Source organism: Typopeltis vanoorti, chromosome 24, assembly GCF_054136105.1.
Source record: "Typopeltis vanoorti isolate ZY-2024b chromosome 24, IOZ_Tvanoo_1.0, whole genome shotgun sequence".
NCBI classification, from domain to species: domain Eukaryota; kingdom Metazoa; phylum Arthropoda; class Arachnida; order Uropygi; family Thelyphonidae; genus Typopeltis; species Typopeltis vanoorti.
This window is the reverse complement of record NC_143572.1, coordinates 1,378,108-1,398,404: the sequence shown is the minus strand read 5'-3', so window position 1 is coordinate 1,398,404 and position 20,297 is coordinate 1,378,108. Positions and strand designations below refer to the sequence as shown.

General features: G+C 39.0%; 1 protein-coding gene across 1 annotated transcript in view; it reads right to left on the bottom strand.

Annotated features, from left to right (window-relative positions):
• LOC150092881 (ATP-binding cassette sub-family C member 5-like) overlaps positions 1-20,297 on the bottom strand; it is a 708,254-nt gene that overhangs the window by 31,473 nt on the left and 656,484 nt on the right. The window contains exon 26 of the mRNA XM_090414097.1: positions 15,282-15,395. Coding sequence (XP_090270223.1) covers positions 15,282-15,395 — 114 coding nt within the window. The remainder of the gene's footprint in view (positions 1-15,281; positions 15,396-20,297) is intronic.

The window sequence follows — 20,297 nt, the reverse complement described above, 5'->3', positions numbered from 1 at the left end:
CATCTATCTAGCTTATTTAAATCCTCTTGCAGGGCTACCACATCTGCGCTATTACTAATAATCCTTCCCAGCTTCGCATCATCTGCAAACAACTGAATATCCCCCTGCAATCCACTGGCTATGTCATTGATATAAAGGTTAAACAATATAGGTCCTAGTACTGAGCCCTGTGGGACCCCACTTGTAACCCTCTGCCTCCTGGAAACTGCTCCACCATACACAACTCTCTGATACCTATCAGACAGCCAATCCTGAATCCAGTTGACCAATCTGACATCCAGACCCATGTGCTGCAACTTAAATATCAGCTTATCATGTGGCACCCTGTCAAATGCCTTCGCCAAGTCTAAGAAAATTGCAGTATATGCCTTTCCCTCATCTAATGCTCTTGTAACTTTATTATAAAAGGCTAGCATATTGCTAAAACAAGAGCGTCCTTTCACAAATCCATGTTGATTCTCACAGATAACATTACCCTCATCTGCCCAATGCTGTACACGGTCCCTCACTACTTTCTCCAAGATCTTAACAACTACTGATGACACACAGACTGGCCTATAATTAGACACTTCCAGTCTGTTACCACCCTTATGCAATGGCACTATCTTACCTTCCTTCCATTCCCTGGGCACCTTTGCCAAAGCCAGACTTTCATTGTAAAGCCACGTTAAAGGTATTGTCAATTCGCTAGCACATTCTCTCAAAACTCGTGGCGAAATACCATCCAGTCCCACAGCTTTACTGACATCCAGAGTACTCAGTATCTGAAACACACTCTCCTCCTGTACCTCCAGACCTCGTAGCACTCCTATCCCTCTAGCATTAAAATTGACTCCTCTAGGATGAAATACTCCAATAAAGTGTTCATTGAACAATTCCACTATGTCCTCTGCATCAGTCACTCTATTCCCATTTTTATCCCACAATATCATTCTTCCACAGTCATTTCTCCTCCTACTGGCCACATAGCTAAAAAATTCCCTAGGATTTTCTTTGGATCTTAGGGCCAATCTCCTCTCATATTCCAGTTTCGCTTTCCTTACCACACGAGTCACTCTTCTGGCCTGTGTCTTATATTCTTCACCCATCCTCTCTTCACCTGTCTCCTTATATCTCTTCCATAGCCTCTTTTTCGCATGCAGTTCCTGTTTAATGTTGTTTGTCATCCACTTTACTCCAAATTGCGCCCTCTTCTTCACTCGTGGTATACAACTTACCATTGCTGCTAACAAATATTCTTTCACAATTTCCCACGCACTGGTGATATCCCGGCCGTCCAATTCCTCCCTCCATGAAACTTCCCGAAGTTGACGTCTAAGACTATTATAATCACCTGCCTTATAATTCCACATAAGTTCCCGTCTCTTTGATACTCCTGCATGTCTATTCATTTTCCATGTCAACACCATATGGTCACTCTCTCCAACTGGTGGGAGAGACGTCAACTCAGTTATTATCAACTCTTCTGATGCTATAACCAAATCCAAAATTTTTGAACCTCTTGTTCCCTCTGTTACATGTTGCCTAAGACATTTGTCCCTTAAGAATTCTAGAAATTCCATTCCCCTATTGTTACATGCATGTTCCTCTCTCCAATTTATACTACTGAAGTTAAAATCTCCCATAACAATCATTCTTCTTGCACTTGCCAAACTTAGTTGTCTAAACATCTCCTGGTCCCCATCCTCTGTGCTCCCGGGTCTGTAGCAACACCCCACTAAATATCCTGTCTTGCCTACCTCTAGCTCACACCATACGCTCTCAAAATCATTTGTCTCACTTCCTTCCAAATTCTCCACTCTTAGAGGACATAGGTCATCACTTATCATAAGCAGCACCCCACCACCACGCTTTCCCCTCCTATCCTGACGAAAAATGCTATACCCAGCGACTTCTATTCCTGTTTTTATATCCTCTTCTGTCAACCACGTCTCAGTGATCGCAATAATTTTTGGCCAGGTTGATGCTATCTGCGCCACCAATTCCTCTCCCTTATTCCGGATACTCCTGGCATTAGTATACAGCATATAAATGCCATTGTTTCTATACCCAGCCTTATCCCTTCTAGACTCCACTGGGCTCAGTGTTACCTGACATTGTCTCCCTTCTCCCAAGTATCCATTCCCACAAGAGGCCACCCCTGCTATCATCCTCCCTGGGACACACTGACTCGTTCAGAACAGCAATCTCTCCAGATGCCTACGCCCTTCCTCATTCAAATGTAAACGGTCTCTCGCATACAACTCCTCTCTTTCCTCAAACGCACTCCAAGCATCCACATATACCAGTCCTCTCTTGTCACACATTCTCGCTATTATGCCATTCAATATCACCGCTCTTCTGCTCAGCTCATCATTATCATACCTAGGCAACACGCACACTATTTTTCCTCTCTCTGTCTTCTTCCGTACAGTCTCAAGCAAAAATCTCATATCTCTCGCTGCCCGACTTACATTACCACTCAAGTCATTCGTTCCTACCATCACAATCATCTCATCCACCCTTTCACCTCTCTTAATTGCCATAGCCACCCTTTCTATTGTTCCTCCTGGCAAACACTCCTCACGCATCCTATCTTGAACACCACGGATCATTGAGTCGCCATACATTATTCCTCTTACCATTCCCTCGCTCCTATTGTTTCCATTCTCTCCTCTTCTTTCATTCCCATACCTCTCTCTTCTACTGTTTCCATTCTCTCCTCTTCTAGCACTCCCATACATCTCTCTCATTCCCTCTCTCCTACTGTTTCCATTTTCTTCACTTCTAACACTTCCATATCCCTCTCTCATTCTGTCTCTCCTACTACTGTTTCCATCCGCTCGTCTTCTAGCATTCCCATACCTCTCTCTCATTCCATCTCTCCTACCGTTTCCATTCTCTCCTCTTCTAGCACTTCCATATCTCTCTCTCATTCCGTCTCTCCTACTGTTTCCATCCTCTCGTCTGCTAGCATTCCCATACCTCTCTCTCATTCCCTCTCTTCTACTGTTTCCATTCTCTCCTCTTCTAGCACCCCCATACCTCTCACTCATACTCCTTAAATTCTCTCTCTCTCCTACTCTGATTTGCCTTGCATTTATCTCTTCCATTCTCCTAATCTTATCTTTCATACTTCTGCTCTCATTCACTAGACATTCCACCTCCTCTTTCAACTCATCTATCTCCCTCTGCAGGTCAGTCACTCTTAATCTAAATTCACTCTCCCATACAAAACCATCTCCTAAACTTCCACAGTCACTCACACCTTCCACACTATCAACTATTATTTTCTCATTCGCTCCTATCATACTACTTGTCTTCCTATTCTCCGTTCCTGGAGCAACAAAGTCGGATATCGATATATCTAATGTATTTATTTCCTCCAACTGCCTGCATTTGGCGCACATACGCTCTCCACTCTCTTTAACAAGCCACATATGTAATTCCCGAGAAGCATACATGCCGCAAGTACTGCATGCCACAAAGTCCTTTATGATATTGCTAATAATTGAGTTTTTAAATGGCGGAGGACTTGGCGTTACGCCACTTGCGACTGCTGCTGAATCCACCATCATTCCTTACTGCCGAGTAGCGTAATCTTTAATAATTATTCAATTAATAAATAAGAGGGGAAAAAAGTACAAACATCAGAACATTTAAAGTACTAAATATAATTAAATAAACGAAATATAACTAAATACAGTAACTTAGCTTCGTTTTGTCTTCCACCGTTATGCGTTCGATTCCGACGGTACCAACATATATTGTATCGCGACAGCAACTAACTTCCAAAAAAATAACCACTGAAGTACACTCGTATTCAGAGAAACAATTTAGCACTCAAAAACGTAGAAAAACGGGGGGAAAAGCGGACTATTCACCGATTAAAAATCACTTTCTTCTGCACAGCTCAAATTCACCGCCACGTGCTACGGCGACGCTAGCGCCACCTTGCGTCTGTGTTACAACTACTACTATGCTACTGTGCTACAACTACTACTACTATTAATTTGTACATAAATGATATAGAAATAATCCAAAAGAAATATTCATTTGTTTCCTGATGATGAAAAGTTGGGTAAGATAATAGTAGTTAAAGTGATATAGAGAACTTGCAGGATGATTTAAACGAGCTGACAGCATGGAGAAAATATAATATATATCACTTAATGTGGAAAAGTGTAAAGTTATGCATTTTGAGATAAAAAGATTACAACCTGTGTACTCCAGGAAATTGATAAAGCCAGAAATTTGGTAGTAGTAGTAGATAGAGAGTTGAAGTTTAGAGAACATAATGCTAAAGCTGCAAGGGCAGCTCACATGATTACTTTGTTATTGAAGAACACACTAACAAGCGGAGATAAGAGAGTTATCATTCCTCTTTATAAAGCTTTGTTATCTGGGTTTCTTAGGAATGAGGAAGTGGTGGAGAAAATTCAGAGGTGAGTGACCAAGAGGATGAATAATCTGTAAAATGCTCCTATGAGGAGAGATTGAGAGTTTGTGGGTTGCCAAAGTTTGGTGAGAGATGAAAAAGCAGGGATATGATGGAAACATTTAAGTTACTTAAAGAGTTTTATAGGATTGATTTCCAGGGATAACTTGCCCTAGAGGGCAGGTTATCACTGGAAATTGAGTAAGAGTGTGGTTAGCAAGGGTGTGAGTACTGGATTTTTTGTTTGGGGAGTGGTGAATGAATGGAATGAGTTGCCAGAGTTAGTTGTGAATGCTTGTCTGTTAATGATTTGAAGGAGAGGTATGATAGATATTATGTGGATATTTTGGGTCTTTCATGATGGATCAGGTAGGTAGAGATATTGAGACATTTGTTATCACTAATAACCTTACACAAACTGTTCACATGTTTATTTGAATACCAGATAATCTTAACCACAATCCAAACACCCTGGACCTTTTCCTTATTGGTGACCCTTCTAAGTATGCTGTGAATGTTGCTTGTCCTTTAGGTGACCATAAGCTGGTGATGATCTCTTTCCCCATGGAGCAACATGCATGCAGCCCTCCTACTGATATGTTGTATAGCATTATAAAAATGCCAAGTGGGATGATCTTTGCCACTTCGATGCTTCATTTCCATGGCTAGGATACTGTTTCAACCTTCTTACCCAAACATATGTACTGAAAATAATTCTCATAGGTATGGAAACATTTATTCCCCTTCCACTCTACATTCCTGGCCCTGATTATACCTTTTTTCTCCAAAAGAGCAACCAGGCTGTACAAGTAAAGAATCAAATTAAGCATACCATAACTGGCTGTAATCCAAAACTCTATCCTTCATTACTGTTTATACTAAGGAATGGAATAGCTGCAAGAAAATTATATACACACAGGAAACTTGTATCCTGTACTAATGGCAGTCTTGGCTTCTAGTTTCTTGCCAAAGTCATCAACTATACCTCTTTCCTCATTTTTACAACCACTGTTACACTCAGATGGTTCTATTTCTTCATCACCCAGAGAAAAGCCCACATGCTGGTTTCTTACTACTTCTTTAATTCCTGTACAGTTGATTCTGGTAATCCCCCACCCCCTCTCCCAACCATTCCAAGCACTCACTAGACAGTACCCTCTTTTCCATTCACCAGAAAGAAATAGGAAGAATTTTATCCAAATTAGATAGATACACAAAAGTCTCCTGGCCCTGATGACATTTCTCCAATCATACTAAAGGTGTGAGCTAAAGTGTTAACTCTGTCTAGTTTTTACACTTTCATATCATATTCCACTGGTAACTAAGGCAAGAAATTCTTACTATCAAACTTTCTCTTGCCTAAGTTCTCAATAAAGTAATGGAGAGAACCATCAACATTTAACTTCTATGCTACCTTGAAAGTACTCACCTAATAAATGGTCACCAGTATGGATTCTACTACTGTCGATCCAGAGGGGATCTACTTACATGCTTATGTCATCCCCATCTCTGGACAAACACCAAGGAAAAATATAGCAAATCCCAAGTAGTTAACATGATATCACCCAGGCTTTTTGACTAGGTTGTCTGGCATGGAGGTCTACTAAGTTTAACCAAGCGAAAGAACTCCCCAGTGTCAACCTTGTAACCACCTTTCAACAGTTTAAAAGTGTCAATCATATCACCTCTCTCCTTCTTCTATCCACCAAACTCTGCAGTCCACATTCCCTCAGCTGATCCTCATAACTAACATTGTACAGTCCTGAAACCATCTTTGTTATCTGCCTTTGTACCCTTTCCACAGTTAATTTATCCCCCTTCAAACCTAGGAGCAAAATCTGAGAAGAATAGTCTAAGTGTGGTCTGATCAGAGTCCTATACAGTGGAATGATAACCCTTTTATCTCTGCAGGTCAGTGTCCCTCTCATTATTGCAGCAATCCTCTGTGTTACCTTCACTACCTTTGCAATATGTCCCCTAAATTTCAGGTTTCTATCAAACATCAACCCCAGATCTCTTGTCTCCCCTACTTCCTCCAGTATAACTCCTCCCATAGAGTATGCAGTGTCCCATCGATGTTTCCCAAACCTCAAGACCTTACATTTTGCTGCATTAAACCAACACCCCCATTCATTTACCCATCTATCTAGCTTATTCCTCTTGCAGGGCTACCTACCACATCTGCACTATTACTAATAACCCTTCCCAGCTTTGCATCATCCGCAAACAACAGAATATCCCCTTGCAATCCACGGACAATGTCACTGATATAAAGGTTAAATAAGGGTCAAAGCTGTATAACTGAGAGGAGACCTCCACATAGCCTTTACAGGAATGCAGAGAACCGACCACGGCTTCTGACCTAATGTCCAATCCTCACCTTCTCGTGGTGCACCCTGTTGGGTATTTACTTGGATACTGAACGAACGAGGATGGGCTGGCAATTTGGGATTTAGCCGACCAAATTGTATTCTTATTGGTTAAACCAAAATTAAAAATGATGGTACGACATGACAAAATTTCATGCCGGCTGGGGCATCGCTGGTTAAACAAGGCCCCCTTTGTTTTCGCCAGGGAACCAGGGCAAACAGCGAAAAGTCAGCTACTGGAACAAATCTGAAAACAAACCCCAACTCACCATCACCAGAGTTAAAGATCGGTACTATCAACATAAGAAGCCTGAACGGCAAAGAAATGGAGCTAGCTGAGGAATTAGATAAGTGCCAGATCGACATAATCGGGGTGACTGAAACAAAAAAGACCAAAACTGGTGAGATCTTTCTGAGCAATAAATACAAAATGTTATATTCAGGCAATGACAATCAAGGAAAAGAAGGAGTAGCCATAGTATTCAACACAAAACACGAGGTTAATCTTCTTGAATGGCAGTCAGTCTCAAGTAGAGTAATGTGGGCAAATATGAGAATGGGGAACTGGACAATGAGACTTATTTGTGCCTATGGTAACACAGAAGGTTCTACTAAGGTAGAAGTGGAGGAATTTTTTGAGGCTTTAGAAAAAGCCAATGACACAATGAAAAATGAAAAGTTGGTCCTTGTTGGGGATCTAAATAGCAGAGTAAGAAATGATTGTCAGACATGCAAAAATATTTTGGGAAATTTTGGAGAAAAGAGCAAATCTAATAATAATGGCAAATATCTGTTGGATTTCTGCTCAGCACATGGACTGGTTATTACTAACACCATGTTCCAACATAAAAATATGCACAAATTCACATGGAGAGAAGAGGCTAGGAATAAGAAAAGTCTCATTGACTATGTTATTGTTGATAGTGATGTTTCTTCCCTGGTGCAGGACACCAGAGTGTACAGAGGATTTGAAATTGGAAGTGATCACTATCTAGTCTTGAGCAAGATAAAATTGAATTTCATATTGAAAAGAATAACATGTAAGAAAGTTTTAAAGTGAATAAAAGTTGAGCAATTCTCAGATGTGAACTGTAGACTAAAATACACAAAGATTATTGAAGAAAAAATGAAAGAGTTTGAGAACAGGAATCAAACATTGATTGATTCTGCCAGAGAGGCATGTGGTGAGGTTGTCTGTAAGGATAAAAAAATCAGAACTCCCTGGTGGACACAGGAAGTTAAAGAGGCAGTGAAGGAAAAGAAGAAATCATATCAAAAGTTCCTGTCAAATAAGTCAGCTTGTGCTCTTAGAGAATATAGAGACAAATGCAAGAATGCTAAACACTGTGTAAAACTATCTAAACAAAAGTCATGGGAGGACTTTGGCAAGAATACAGAAAATAAATATCAAGAAGGTGGCAAAATATTCTGGAGGTTGTTGAAGAAGTTTAGGAATGGAGGAAAGTGTGCTGTAAAAGGAGTTAGCGATGATAAAGGTGACATGAAATTGGGAGAAAAAGATATCCTTGAAGTATGGAGTAATTACTTTGAAAAACTGCTAAAAGAAACAAGCAGTGATGACAGCACAGTGCTAAAAAACACTGACCAGGCATGCAGTCAAGAATACATATCCACACTTGAAGTGGAAAAAGCCATCAAAGGCTTGAAATGTGGAAAGGCAGCAGGAGTAGATGATATTCGACCAGAAATGCTAAGTATGGTGGCATAAGTGTCTTACAGTGGCTCCACTGCATAGTTCAGAAGGCCTGGACAGAGGGACGAATTCCCGATGATTGGAGTAAAGCTCTCATAGTACCCATATATAAAAAGGGAAATAAATCTGCATGTGAGAATTACAGAGGTATTTCCCTACTGAGTGTTCCTGGCAAGATAAATGCGAGGGTTGATGTCAGGAAGGGCATCCGGTCGGAAAACTTCAGTGCCAACTCAAACTATGATTATGAGTCGAAGAGAAAATGATATAAGGTTTAGGGTGTACCCCTTAAGCGATGCGCAGCCACATCGCCCTACAGCTGTGAGAAGTGGATGAGGGCTACCGCATCAATGGCGGGTGCGGTTAAAGAAGCGAGCCCAGCAGGTGGAGAGGATGTTACGAGTGGGAACACTGAATGTTGGAAGCATGACTGGAAGGGAAAGAGAGGTGGCAGACATGATGAGGAAGAGGAAGTTGGACATTTTATGTGTGCAGGAGACAAGGTGGAAAGGCAAAGGAACTGGAAGATGGATATAAATTGTTCTACTCTGGAGCGAATAAGGAGGGAAGAAATGGTGTAGGAATTGTGGTGTGTGGCAGAATGAAGGGTGAAGAACTGGACGTGGGTAGAAGGAGCGACAGGATCATGCGAATGAAATTGGTTCTTGGAGAAGAGTGGGTGGTCATATTATGTGTATATGCCCCGCAAGTTGGTTGTACAGCAGAGGAAAAAGATGAGTTCTGGAACGTGTTAGATGAAGAAATGAGAGAATTGGAAGAAAATGAGATGGTGATTGTCGGAGGAGACTTGAACGGGCACATAGGAAGACAGAATAGAGACTGTGAAAGGGTGCATGGTGGCCACAGAGTGGGAATGATGAACCAGGAGGGAGAGAGGGTTGTGGACTTTGCAGTAGAGTTTGATCTGGCAATTGTGAACTCGTTTTTCTTCAAGAGGGAAGAACATTTGATAACATTTAGAAGTGGTAACAACAGCTCACAAATTAATTACATTTTGACTAGAAGAAAACATCTTAAGGTTGTGACAAATTGTAAAGTAATTCCAACAGATCAAGTAGCACAACAACACCGACTGCTGTGCGCAGAGTTTAAAATAAGATCGAAGATAAGAACTTCTGGTTGCCATGGGATGAAGACAATTAAGTGATTTCGCTTAAAAGAGGAGAGTGTGAGGAATCGTTTTAGGGAGAGAGTGTTAGAGAGGATTTCGGATGGACTGGAAAGTGTACAAGATTGGTGGAAACATAATTCAAAAGTAATCCTGAGCTGTGCAATCGAGGTGCTTGGTGAGACATCTGGAAAGATTAGAGAGCAGAAGGAGGGTTGGTGGTGGAATAATGATGTACAAGTGGCAGTGACAGCTAAGAGGAAGGCAAAGCAGAAGTGGGATGAGTCAAGAGTGGAAGAGGACCGAGAGGTGTACAAAGAGAGAAAGCAAGAAGCCAAGAGAGTTGTGGCACAGGCGAAGGTCATGGCATATCAAGATCTGTATGATCAATTAGAAACAAAGGAAGGACAGAGAAAAATTTACCAACTAGCGAAATGTAGAAATAAAGCAGCTAAGGACATCTTACATGTGAGGCAGATCAAAGATGCTGAAGGAAGAGTATTATGGAGGGATGTGGACATTAGAAACAGATGGAAAATATACTTTGAGGGACTTTTGAATGAGGAAAATGCAAGGACTCACAGAGGAGATGGGCAGCCTTCTGAGGGGATGGTGCAGAACATCAGTAGAATGGAAGTGACGGAGGCCATGAAGAGGATGAGGAATGGAAAAGCGGTGGCCCCTGACAGAATTTCAGTGGAGGCATGGAAGGCACTGGGGGAAGAGGGAATTGACCTGCTGTGGGACCTGTTGATGAAAGTTTGCCAACAGGAAAATATACCCGAGGAAAGGAGGGAGAGTTCGCATCTACAAGGGTAAAGGGGATGCACAAGACTGTAAAAATTACAGAGGAATAAAGTTGATTTCCCACACAATGAAGATTCTAGAAAGGGTTCTTGATGGTAGATTGAGGGAGGAGGTGGAGATTGCAAAGGAACAATTTGGCTTCATGCCTGGTAGATCAACAACAGATGCTATCTTTGGGTTACGACAGATGATGGAAAAATATCGAGAGAAACAAAGGGAGCTACATCTGATATTTATTGATCTGGAGAAAGCATACGATAGAGTAACAAGGGAAGAAGTCTGGAGGTGTCTGAGGGAGAAGGTGCAATAGAAATATGTCAGGTTGGTGCAGGAAATGTACAGAAATGTGAAGACAAGTGTTCGGACCTGTTTGGGACAGACAGAAAGTTTTCAAGTAACAGTTGGCTTGCATCAAGGGTCAGCATTAAGTCCGTTTCTGTTTAATATTGTGATGGAGGTGGTGAGTGAAGATGCACCTTGGACAATGTTGTATGCAGATGACATCTTGCTGTGTGTAGATTCAAGAGAAGAAGCGGAAACTAAACTGGAAAGATGGAGAAAAGTACTGGAAGAGAGAGAGGTATGAGACTGAGCAGAAGTAAGACAGAGTATATGTGTTGCGCAGCGGGCGGTGGCCAGGAGACAGATCTGGAGCTGGAAGGAAATGTCATCAGGAAGGTGAGAGACTTTAGATACTTTAGTTCAACAGTGGAAGAAGATGGAGGAGCTGAGAAGGAAGTGGGATGCAGGATACAAGCGGGTTGGAGAAACTGGAGGGAGATGGCTGGAGTGTTATGCGATAAGAGGGTGCCGATCAATCTGAAAGGCAAAATTTATAGGACAGTAGTGAGGCCAGCTATGCCATATGCTATAGAAACTGTGGCTCTGAGGAAAAATAACATCAGCAGGATGGAAGTAGCAGAGATGAGAATGCTTAGGTGGATGTGCGGTGTGACCAGAAAGGAACATCTGAGAAATGACTATGTCAGGGGAACAGTGAAAGTTACGAACTTAGGAGCGAAAATAACAGGAGGCAAGGTTGAGATGGTTTGGTCATGTGATGAGGAGGGAGGACGAATATGTGGGAAGAAGGGTCATGCAGATGGATGTGCAGGGAAGGCAGAAGCGTGGGCGGCCAAAGAAGAGATGGAGGGAGCTGGTAGAAGAGGACTTGAAGATGAAGAACTTGGATGTGGTGACAGCCCAAGACAGGAAGGTCTGGAGGAGACTCATAACAAACAGTGACCCCACTTAAGTGGGAGAAGCTGTAGAAGAAGAAGAGTGTTCCTGGCAAGATCTATGCGAGTATACTTGAGAAACGGTTGAGAAGAATTGCGGAAGAAAAGCTTGGTGAAGAACAAGCTGGATTCAGGCCAAATAGAGGCTGTCAGGATCAGATTTTCACTTTACGACAAATAGTCGAGAAAGCATGGGAATATAACAAAGATCTGTATTTAAGTTTTGTCGATTTGGAAAAGGCATATGACAAGGTGCCAAGAGAGAAGCTATTCAATACGCTGCAGTTATATGGTATCAATGGGGCATTATATTAAGCAATACTTAGTCTTTATTTGAGTTGTAAGTCAGCAGTTAGAACTGAAGGAAGTACATTATCCCGTCTGTTATTCATTATCTATATGGATCACATTATGAAGGAAAGTGGTATTAAACATGATATCAAAATTGGACATGTTAATGTCAGCTCTTTGCTTTATTCGGATGATGTTATACTTCTAAATAAATCCACTATGAGTCTGCAAGATTCCTGAATAAATTGAATAACTGTTGTAATAGATATTGCATGAAGGTCAGCAATAAAAAGACAAAGACAATGAAAATTCGCAGAATCGTCGAAAATGTCAACTGCATTGTGAATGGAGAAACTGTGGAACAAGTAAAAATTTCAGCTACTTAGGCATGATTTTTAGTGAAGATGGTAAATTAAATATGGAAATAAACAACAGAATCAATAAAGCTGGTATAGTAGGAAGTCAATTGAATAAATTCATATCGAATAAGAGAGAAATTAGTCGGAACACTAAATTAGCTGTATAGAAGACGTTCAAACCAGTTTTAACTTATGGATCTGAGAGCTGGGTCAGAAGTAAAACACTCGACGAAAGACTAGAGACAACAGATATGAGAGTCCTGAGAAAGATTAGAGGCGTGAACAGATGGCATCAATGGCAATATCATATTAAAAACGAGGATATTAGGAAAGAACTCGACATTGTCATCATCCAGGAATGCGTTAGCAGAGCTAATCTCAGGTGGTATGGTCACTTAAACAGAATGGGCGAGGAAAGATTAGCAAAACAAATGTTCTCTACCAGGTTGGCAGCAAAACGACCCAGAGGAAGACCAAGATATAGGTGGATTGATACGGTACAAAGTGCATTAGACGATAGAAATATAAGATCTGAGAATGTTGGAGTCTTGACAAGTAACAGACTGATTTGGAGGAAATTTGTAGATAGGAAATTAATAACGATGTAAATTTTTCATGTAGTACTATCATATCCTGTACACCCCTTGAGGGTACATAGCAGGAATTTGATGATGATGATGATGATGATAACAATATAGGTCCCAGTACTGAGCCCTGGGGAACCCCACTTGTAACCTTCTGCCTCTTTGATATTGCTCCACCATACACAACTCTCTGATACCTATTGGACAGAAATCCTGAATCCAGTTGACCAATCTGACATCCAGACCCATGCTGCAACTTGAATATCAGCTTATCATGTGGCACCCTGTCAAATTCCTTTGCTAAGTCTAGGAAAATGTCAATATATGTTCAGTTTAAGTTAAGGGATATTACATCTGATATTGTTTCTTAGCCGAATAAGAAACTCAAAGAGTTTCATGCTGAATATAGTAGAAACTATATAAAGTTCGGCGATTCCAAGTGTAAGCAAATATCTAGATACTGTAGCAACTGACCTTTGAGGCAGTGCAAGCTGAGGTAACTCATGTCAAAGGTCGAGCAAGCTCCGATCACTATTCTTGATATTTACCCATAATGTGAACTTAGCTCCTAGGAGCTGTATTACTGTTCTACATTATGAGAGAAGGTCACTACCCAGACCGGTTTCAACCTTTATTGAGGTCTCATCAGTGAGTAGCTAGACCTAGTTAATACCAAGTTTGTAGCGAACAGAACTTACAACCCTTTTATGAGTATTGCCGAGAGGTGTCCTAATAAATTATTAGATATATGAAGAGCCAAAGGCTTCAATTCGGTGACATATGACTTGTTGAAGTCACCGAATTGAAGCCTTTGGCTCTTCATATATCTAATAAGTCAGTATATGTCTTTTCCTCATCTAATGCTCTTGTAACTTTATTATAAAAGGCTAGCATATTGCTAAAACATTTCAATAATTAAACATTTCAGTTATTACAATAGGTGGCACAAAGGTAATGGAATCTCCTATGATGAAACTTCAAACTTCATGCAGTTACCTGACCAATAATAATAAAGTATGAAGTATAAAGTTACCAATTATTATATATACCAATAATTATTATTATTATTATTATTCAGGCCTCCATGGAGTCAAAAGACTCATCGTGGGAGGTCCCCTCCTAAGAAACGCAAAGTCTATCATATAATAATAAAGTATAAAGTTACATTAATTAAATTAAGGGGATATTAGATCCCACATTGTTTTAAAACTGAATACGAAACTCAAAGATTGGAATCAGAGAGTTTCATGCCGAATATAGTATAAAAAACTATAAAAGTATCGGCGAATACTAGCGTGAGCTAAATGCAAGTAGTCCTAGAACGTAGTACAAACACGGGCAACTCGTTGCAAAGATGGGTAAAGTTCTGATCGCTATTCTTGGTATTTTCGATAATGTAAAAACACATTTCCTAGGAAATGTATGCTGTTATTACATTATGGTGGGAGGTCACTACCCAGACCAGTTTCAGCTTTTATTGAGGCTTCATCAGTGAGTAGCTAGACCAAATTAATACCAAAGGGTATAGCAAAAAGAACTTATATACTCTGCTATAATTATATATATTTTTATTATTATTGGCTCTTTATATTTAAGTAACTTAATGGGTTCACCTTTTGGACAACTCGTATAGCAGAGTATATAAGTTCTTGTCGCTATACCCTTTGGTATTAATTTGGTCTAGCTACTCACTGATGAAGCCTCAATAAAGACTGAAACCGGTCTGGGTAGTGACCTCCCACCATAATGTAATAACAGCATACATTTCCTAGGAAATGTGTTTTTACATTATGGAAAATATCAAGAATAGCGATCAGAACTTTACCCATCTTTGCAACGAATTGCCCATGTTTGTACTACGTTCTAGGACTACTTGCATTTAGCTCACGCTAGTATTCGACGATACTTTTATAGTTTTTTATACTCTATATTTGGCATGAAACTCTCTGATTCCAATCTTTGAATTTCGTATTCGGTTTCAAAACAATGTGGGATCTAATATCCCCTTAATTTAATTAATGTGTATATCGCCGAAATGAAGCCTGTTGGCTCAAATTATTTGGATCAGCAATCAAAACCATGTCACTTTTTTGATCTGCTGTGATATTATGCACACCTGCTACCATTTGACAGATAGATTAAACCAGTTGGATACTACCGTGGTTAGGTAATCATATTTGTAAATATTAATTTTTCACATTACATTAATAGTTTATTATGTGTACTCATAGCATTACAAACTCTTCAGCAAGAAAATTGGACTTTCTTGTTAGAACTTTTTTTTTATTTTTTTTTTTTACTAATTTTGAAAAAAACCTATGTAAGGAGGTCAAATACAATTACTTGTTTAAAAGTGCATAATTGTTTACTCACTTTGTTTTTCCTTATAAGGGTCCTTGCAAGACATAACAGCTGCCTTTCTCCAACAGAAAAGTTATCACCATTTCTTTCTACAACAGCTTCTAATTGTTTATCTTCTTTTGCAATCTGAAATAAATTAAATAGGAGAATTTTGATATTTAAAAATATTATTATTGTTCATTATTATTATTTCTTATAAGTTCAATGTAAATTGAAAGTAGGATGTAGAGAGAGAGAGAAATTGAACTGCTGAGAATGGAGCGTGAAGGAATGCAGACTGAGTTGGGGATGGTGAATGAAGATATCAGGAGGATAGAAAGGTTAGCTAGTGCAAGAAAAATGAGAGTAAGTGTAAGAGAATGGCATCAGAGAAACGGGAAAAGTGGAAATTGCAGAAAGTTGAGAGAGTGTATAAGCAAGACATCAGAGAACAATTGAGAGAGGGAGGCAAGAGAATGGAAGAGAGAAAATTGCAGAAAGTCAAGCGAGTGTGGAAGCAAGGGATAGAGATATTATGAGAGGGAGGGAGGGAGGGAGGGAGGGAGAGAGAGAGAGAGAGAGAGACTGGAAGCTGTAAGAGTTGGGGATGTCAGTGAGAGGATGAATGAATCTATTTGGAGCATTATGTATGGAGATTTGATGATTTCAGGGCATACAGAGTAGAGTGGTAAAGAGGGGTCAGAATGTGGAGGATATGACAGTAATGTTGGGACAAATGATATCTGAGAGGTAGTGTGAATCATGTAGTGCAAGATTTGAGGTTGATGTTAGAGATAGTGAGCAGAAATGCGTCCTAGGAAAGATAGTGAGCGTGTTGCTCTGGTATGATAATGCAGAATGGAGAAAAAGAGCAGTAATAACAAATGTAATAATAGCTAGAATGTGTAGGAAAATAGGTCTGGAATATGTGGATGTATGGAGTATGTTTGAAGATAGAAGAGAGTTATATGCAAGAGATGAATTACATTTGAATACGGAGGGGTGCAGGCATTTGGAGAGACTGTTATTTTTTGAACAAGTGAGTGTATCAGGGCAGAGAAACTAGAACTGGACACTTGAATGTTGCAGCGATGGTCTCACGTGGGGATAGTGGCTTAAGAAATGAGGGGGGGGTACACCATATTACAGAGTTAAGTGGATTATGAGGAGAGCAATAATGGCTATAAAAATACTAGTATATAAATGCTAGGAGCATTAGAAATAAAGGGAATGAGTACATAGCATTGATTGACTCAGTCTCTCCAAAGATTGTCAGTATCAGTGAAAGTTGTTAACTGAGGAGGATATTCCAACAGGGATAGAAATTGAAGGGTATAGCAAATTTCAGCAAGATAGGAAGCATAAACATGGTAGTGAACTGTTACTCATGATAGATGAACTGTGCACTCTCAGGGTGCAGAATCACAGTGAAGATAACAGCAATGCCTTTGAGAGTATATGGTGTGATATTGATGTTTATATGACAAGCTGTTTAGTGGAGTGTTGTGACAGGAAAGTTATCCCCATTTCTCCCCATTGGATATAAATGGTGATGAGCAGTTATAGAGCGAGTCATAACATCGAGTTATCCTGGAGCAAAAATTAAAAATATAATGCAAGCAATTATAAACAGAAAAGAAAAGTAAATGAAATCATAGTTGTAGTAGGTACAAATGACTTAACTGGCGATAAGTTCAGTATGAGAGAGGAAATGAGAGAGTTGTTGGAAGAAGCGAGAGAGTAAAGTGTTAGAAAATGAAAATTGTCAGTATTTTACCTCACTATGATAAAAATGAATTAAGAAGAAGAGCAATGATGGCAAACGATTTGACGTGTAGGTTGTGTAGAATGAATGGATATCAGTTTTTGGATGTGTGGAGTGAGTTTGACGGAAGACTGGATTTGTATAAGAAGAATAGCCTACACATGAATGCGTTTGGTATCAGGAGTCTAGAATAACTAATAACTGGTATGAGACCTAACACAGAGAGTCAGGGAAACTAAATTATAAAGGGAGGAATGGTGTGAATGTGAGTGTCAGAGCGACAATGTTATAGAACTGTGTTAATGACACGAATGGGCTTTGTCATGGAATGTTGATGACGATAGAACGATTTTGGGTTTGTGTTTGTCAAGTTCGGACCCATCAAATGTGCCCAAAGATGTCTACATGTGTAAGGAATTAGAGAACAGAGATCTGCAAGTTGTCCAACTGTGTCAGGCACAGTGCAGACAAGACAATACAAAAGACCAAGCAGGTGGATTATTATATCTGCACACGAATGCTAGGAGTATCAGAAACAAAGGGATAGAGTTTGTTGCCTTAGTCCAAGGGTGGCCAACCTTTTATAGTTCATGCGTCAATTTTTTCATTTTTTAGTTAAGATGCGCCATACAAACTTATACCACTTTTCAGCGCTTTTAAAATATGGTAATATGGATATATTTAACAGTTATGCATAAAATGATTTATTATATATATGGTAATATAGACACTTTTAGCAGTTTTAAATAAAAGGATTTCATATAAAGACAAGATAAACATTAATTATTTTATTGAGTTTTGAAATTGCTTTGCTTTTGCTAAACTTGTAGTGTTTGGAGTTAAATCAGTTACAGAAAGCATCAAACAGTTTTTCAAATTTGAATCAGTCAGTTCGCGATCGTAGTCTGTTCTTTATCATTTTCATTTATGAAAATGCTTGTTCGCATCTGTATGTAGTTCCAAAACGACAGATATAACGCTGAGCAAATTTTCTCAGTTCTGGAAAATGTTCACAGGGCAATGATCGCCAGAAATTAATTATATCAGAAGCATCTGGGAGTGATGGAAGTTAATTAAATTTAATTTTCAATAAAGAATTGGTTCTGAGATCAATAAGTTCCATTTATATGTTACTAGGCATCGTCAAGATTTTTTGTTCAGTAAGTGAAAAGGGATTTATAAATGCAAGTATGCAGTCTTCTTCGGCAAAGTCGCTAAAACGAATGTTAAAGGACTCTTGCAATAATCTGAGTTTCTCAGTATATTCTGTAAAGTTGCCATTATCTTCAACAGATTCACTATGTTCTTTTAAATGTGGAAATTGACTTAAATCCCCATTTTCTAACTGGGAGATGAACAGTTTTAATTTCATTTTGAATGCACTGATGTCATTTACTAAGCTAGGAAACAATTTGTTCTTGCCCTGCAGTTTCAAATTTAGATCATTGAAGTGGCTGGTAACATCAACTAAAAATGCTAAATCAAATAGCCATTTCTCATCACACAACAGGGCTTTTTCCTCATGCAGCTCATCCTTCTCTTCCGGAAAATTACGAACACTTTCTTTCAGCCTCCAAAATCTACTGAGAACTTGGCCTGAGGTGAGAACAGCGCACCTCACAATGAAGGATAAGATCGCCATATTCTATATCTAGCAGTTCACAATATTCTCTGAAAATTGCTCTAATATTATTCATACACTTTACAACTGGTATGATAACATGCTTCAAATTTAGAGTTTTTCCACACAGAGATTCTTCATGTATAATACAGTGATACTTTAGTAGAGAACGACCTAAAAACCTTTCAAGTAAAGTTACAGTCCCAGAAACTCTACCTATCATTGACGGTGCTCCATCAGTGCAAACATTGATGAGCTTGCTAGAATCTAGTTGTTGATTTTCTAGACACGACTTTACTTTGTCAAATATGTCTGACCCTCTGGTTTTTCCATGAAGTGACTCAAGACCGATAAGTTCTTCAAAGATGTTAAAATTACCATCAATTCCTCTTATAAAAATGTTTAATTGGGCTACATCACATATCTCAGCGGATTCGTCCAAGGCTAAAGAAAAGAAAGAACAAGCATGAAAATGGTCTTTTAATTGCTCAGGAACATCATGGGAAAGTTCTTGCATCTTGTAATTGTTTGCTTGGACAGAGCAATTTGGTTTACTTTTCTTTCAACATTCTTATTACCAAGACATTTTGCAAATTTTTCGAGACAGGGCTTAACAAATTCCTCTCCATCAGATAAAGGCTTGTGTTTTTTAGCCAACACAAAGACAATTTCATAAGATGCCTCAAGCATTGCCACACTTTCACAACTTCGTTTCACAAATATATTTTCTCTTTTTTTATTTCTTCCTTTTTCTTAACCACCTATTCTTTCCGCAACTCAGACCCTGGAATTAACTTCAGTTTTTCTTCTAATTCAGCTTGATGTTTTCTACAGTGTCTGTTAAGATCATGTCTTCTATTATCTGAGAGAGTACTTTCACAAACAATGTGCAATGGTTTTTCTGAAGGACCCGCAATAAATAAGAACTAATTTTCCAACAGTTCATTAAACAAGCGCTTGCTATCACCTTCTGCTTTTCTTCTGCTCATTTTCTTTTGCAAAGTAATGGGTAACTGACTGTAAAAAAATTATTTCAAAAAGTAAAGCTTATTATTAAATAATTTATTTAAATTATTTTATGGTTTTAAACATTATGAACATTCAAAAACAGTTCTACAAGTTTAAAATAAGATTCCTGTTTTCATGAAGGCCTAATGCAGTTCTATAAGTTTAAAAATATTATATATATAACTTTTCATAGTGTTTTCGTCTCTCTCTCTCTCTCTCTTGTAATATATGAAATACGAGATCACTTCCTGCCATAAAACAGTCGATCAGCTGGCAATCATACACACAACCCAAACATCCTCATTACGAAAGCTTTGCTGATGATTAGTTAAATTTTAGGAATAAACCTACTATACATAAATAAAAAGGAAAGATATTGTATAAAAAAACATAAAAACACACACATACAAATACACTGAATAATTGCAGGTTTCAGTAATCAGCAAATTAGGGGAGCGGGCAAAAACTTGACATACGCATTCAAAATGAAAAAAATTATTTTTAAATTTACACAACTATATTAAGCCTTCATTAAAACAGAAATCTTATCTTAAACCTAAAGAACTGTTAATAAAAACATATAAGTTCGAAAACACAGAATTGTTCACTCACATCGAATCAGAAGTTCATTGAACGTTATGATGAGAGTCAGCTG